The 4,070-nt window shown below is 39.9% G+C and overlaps 1 protein-coding gene across 1 annotated transcript in view; it reads left to right on the forward strand.

Annotated features, from left to right (window-relative positions):
• The window catches only part of eepd1 (endonuclease/exonuclease/phosphatase family domain containing 1), a 38,567-nt gene extending 35,359 nt beyond the window's left edge, over positions 1-3,208 (forward strand). Inside the window, exons 5-8 of the mRNA XM_073462943.1 lie at positions 1-24; positions 1,619-1,757; positions 1,984-2,178; positions 2,734-3,208. The exon at positions 1-24 is cut by the window's left edge and continues 111 nt beyond it. Of these exons, the coding sequence (XP_073319044.1) occupies positions 1-24; positions 1,619-1,757; positions 1,984-2,178; positions 2,734-2,924 (549 nt within the window). The 3' untranslated portion in view covers positions 2,925-3,208. The remainder of the gene's footprint in view (positions 25-1,618; positions 1,758-1,983; positions 2,179-2,733) is intronic.
• Positions 3,209-4,070: the final 862 nt, after the last annotated feature.

A 4,070-nucleotide genomic window follows, 5' to 3' on the forward strand; every position in this document is an offset into this window, starting at 1 on the left:
AAACTCTACCTGGCTCACTTCTCTGTAAGTAAAATCCCAAAAAAGAATGTGGCATCCTCAATGTGTGTCCTGTCCTGTAAAGTTTATTATAACAGAGATTTCTTGGTTTAGCAACATTATTGAGTGCATGGATCTATTCCCATATACAGAAACCAGCCTTCAATCATTAAAGCAATTAACCACATTTTTCTCAGCAATACAGACTGCATACTTGGGGTAATGTATGTTAGTATTTTAAACACATTTTCAAATAGATGGCACTAATGCTCAAGTTATGTACCATTATGCAATTGCAGAAGAAGAGATGATGCAATTAAAGTGTCAGTTGAACCTCAAATGGTGGAAAGTTGAAGAAAACATGGCATGGAAATATGGCATTTATGCTTCTAGCGGTATCTCTCCATCCAGAAAGTTTGGGTTTGTTTTTTTCTTTTTGTTCACGATTTCTAGGTTTGTGGGTCAGTGGACTTTCATTGCTTTCATTGTTAAATAAACAAATTCAATATAGAACACACTCAAAATCAGTGCCTAAGAAAGTGGACGTGAATAGACAATCCACAGAATTTAAAGGTGCAATATGTAAGAATGTCTTCAGAAACATTATCAGTTGAATGTGGAGCAATGACAGTTTTGACGTAATGTCATAGATGTATATGTATTGTATTGCAGAGATGTCAAATGAAGTTAGCATTCTAGCCAGCTAGCCCCTAGTTCCATTGTACCTTAAGAGGTGATAGTCTGATAGTGAAGAACACCAACACTCCTCCATGCTCTTAGCTCCCAGTCCAGGAGAGGTTAGCTAACATGACCACTAGCTGAACGGTTAGCTGAACTGACTAGCTAACAGCAGCTACACTTAGCAGCAGTTAGCTGATACTCTGATATGCTGCCCTACTTGTTTGGAGTATGAATTTCGACAGGTAATCAATTCTTACATATTGCACCTTTAACTGTAAACAGTTTTTTTGGGAATGTTTTTCTGCTGAAGAAACACACCATATGAAAACTGTCTGCACTTTGGTATGCAGAAATGTTCTCCTCTGTGTTCGGGTGGAGGCAGAAATCTCAGAGACAGATATCTTGCCTCTCATTCATTCATTTCCACTAACATTATACATCTTAATGAGGGCGTTCTTTTGTTTTTATGTGCAAATGTAACATCCACTAAACTTTTTTTCTCAAAGTTTCATTCAGTTGACCTTAGTCTTACTTTTAAATGTTGGTGATCATTTCTGTTATTAGTTATGATAACATTGAACTAACCAAAGTAATCACTGAGATCTGGTTCAATGGAGACAATGCATACGGTAGTCAAATGATGAGGCTGTTAGCAATGGTTTAATTGTTGATAGGAATGACGGCCACAACTATGAAAGATAAACAAATTATAATAATTTGGAATAATTTGGAAAGGAATCCTTTAATCTCCCTCCAGCCATTTTCAGATGGACATCAAAAACTACAAACCTGTAGTCATTTCAGGTTATGCTAACAACAACACATTTTCTTGAACACACATTAGTGCAATAGTAACAGGTAGCTCCATGTACATCCCTGTGTTCTGTTGTGTCTCCAACTGGATTATGACCATAATCAAATGTCTGACTTTTCCCATTAGGTTGGTGCGTACGAGCTGACAGTGGTGAACGTCAACATGCAGGCCACAGCTGCATCAGGAGAATCCAACGGCAGGAACCACAACACAGATGAAGCCCAGTGTCACCGCCTTTCCCCCAGCATCCAGGAAACACTCAAAGGTCAGTTTGTGAGACCAATAAAAATTCAAGTCAACAAGTCTTCAACACATCATGCCACATGTCACAAGTTTTCAAGTCCCAACGGGAGTGATCAAAACAGAAGTTATTACAGACACTATCGTGTCTCGTGTGCCCTCCATGTCTGCATAAAGGTGAATTATAAGAATCATTCCTTTTCTCATCCCTTTTTTTATATATATATATATATATATATCTTTCTTTGTAGGTGAGAAGGATTTGGTGGTGCTAGGAGATTTTGGCTCCCCTCCTCAGAGCCCAGAACTGGATATACTGAGAAAGGAGAAGCTCTGTGCCCTGGTACCGTCCACCCAGTTCACTAATATCAGCACACGCTCACCACAGGGCACCCGTTGTCTGGACAACATCTGGCTGAGCCGCTCCCTAAAAAAGATCTACTCAGGTATGTGGTTTTGGATAGTGGATTAGAATTTAAAATGTGAAGTTATTAATAGCAAGTCAAGTCTCAGTCAGTCAAATTGAGACAAGTTGAGTCTTTGAGTTATTTGAAAAAAAAGTCTAACTCAAGTATTGAGTCATGGAAGATGAGTTGATTTGAGTCTTGGATGTAACCAGGCCAAAACTATTCTTAAATGTTCTTGTTTTCAAGTCTCAAGCATATCAAGACAAAAAGTCAAAACTACGTCAAGTCTACATCAAGTCTCAGGTCCTCATGTGACTTTAGTCTGAGTCGACCCAATTGTTCTGGTAATCATGGCGACAGTTATTCCCTACATGTAGCAGTACAGGACCCCTGGTTTCCTTTTTATTAGGATTATGAAGTCCAGTTGCAGCTTTAACTACTGCTTGAGTTAATGATATATGAATGTAAGCTATAGCAGCTTTTGTTAGATCAAAGTTTACCTCACTGTATAAATCCTTCAGCACATTGTCTAAGCTGCATACTGTCCTACATGTCTGTTGACTTCCCATCTTCTTGTGTCTTTTTCTCTGACAGGACACTGCACAGTAGTGCGGGAGGGCTTGACCAATCCCTGGATCCCTGACAACTGGTCGTGGGGTGGTGTGGCATCAGATCACTGCCCCGTGGTGGCTGAGTTTTACACAGATGTATCCCCGAAGGAGCTAAGCAGGCCCGGAATGGCAGTGGTGGACAGAGGAGACATTATGCCCAAACACGAGCGGTGACAACATCCACAGTGACAGTAAAGACAGCAGTGGATGACTTCAGACTTTGTCCTGCCAGGATCCTGCTTTGTCTTGGTTAGACATGAAGCAAAGAGTTTCCTGATGAATGTGAAGAAGTGCCAAGATTGCCTTTAGGGTTTCAATTTATCAATGTATAATACTAACTGGTAAGTCATAGAGCCATAAAAATGTTCAGGCAAAATATATATAATGTACTTTAAAAAGAAAAGTGCCAAACATTTTCTACATGTATATAAAATAAAGAGAAATTAATAGATGTTCCAGCTGGTCTGAACTCTCATTATTGCAAGTGCAGTATCTAATCAGAGTCGTCTGAATGACTCGGCTTTTCATAGGCTGTGCTGTAAGGCTCACCTGTTCTGTCAGTTGAGACGACGATAACATCTCAACTGAGCTATAGACCTCATGAAAGCTGTGCTGTTAAATTATGTAAGCCAGGCCTCTCTGTGCATGTGTTAGCAGCCATCTTCCTCTGTGATGCAAAAGAGGTGCAGAGTGCCATCAGACGGTAGTGCTGCTGCCTCTGCTGCTCATTAACCAGTTCCACAGTGATGTAAAGGGGCAAACATGGAACTTATCACCCAATCATTGTTATTCAATGGTCACACAGTGTCGATAAATGGAAGTTTAGTTTCACCTTACTTAGAATTTCATTTTTTCTCAAGGTTGTTTAAAATATGACAATACATTGTATATATATATACTTTACTGGAGCTAAAGGAATAAACATGTCCTGACAAATCAGAAAGCCAAGTGATTAATGAACACTTCTGGCCATGTCAATGACTGTAGGTCAGGTTTTATGAGTTGAATGGAAGTTGATGTGGAGCCGACCCAGACGAGACCTCCAGAATTCTGGATTAAAATAGGCCCAGAAGATTTATTCATCAACCTTTATTTGTTTATTATTGAACTTGTCCGTTAAACACCCTACCGTCACGTCACATTGTCACACACTGCTCTGCCTCAACACACCACCACACACCAGGCCACCTGCCATTACCACCACAAGTAAATTCTCAACCTGTGGGAAACACTGGCTCACAGATAGATCCACTACAACATAGAAAAGATCTTACTCCAAGAAAACCTGTCAGAGGACATACAGAATATCTTGTCAGTTTT

This window comes from Pagrus major, chromosome 3, assembly GCF_040436345.1.
Source record: "Pagrus major chromosome 3, Pma_NU_1.0".
Taxonomy (NCBI): Eukaryota; Metazoa; Chordata; class Actinopteri; order Spariformes; family Sparidae; genus Pagrus; species Pagrus major.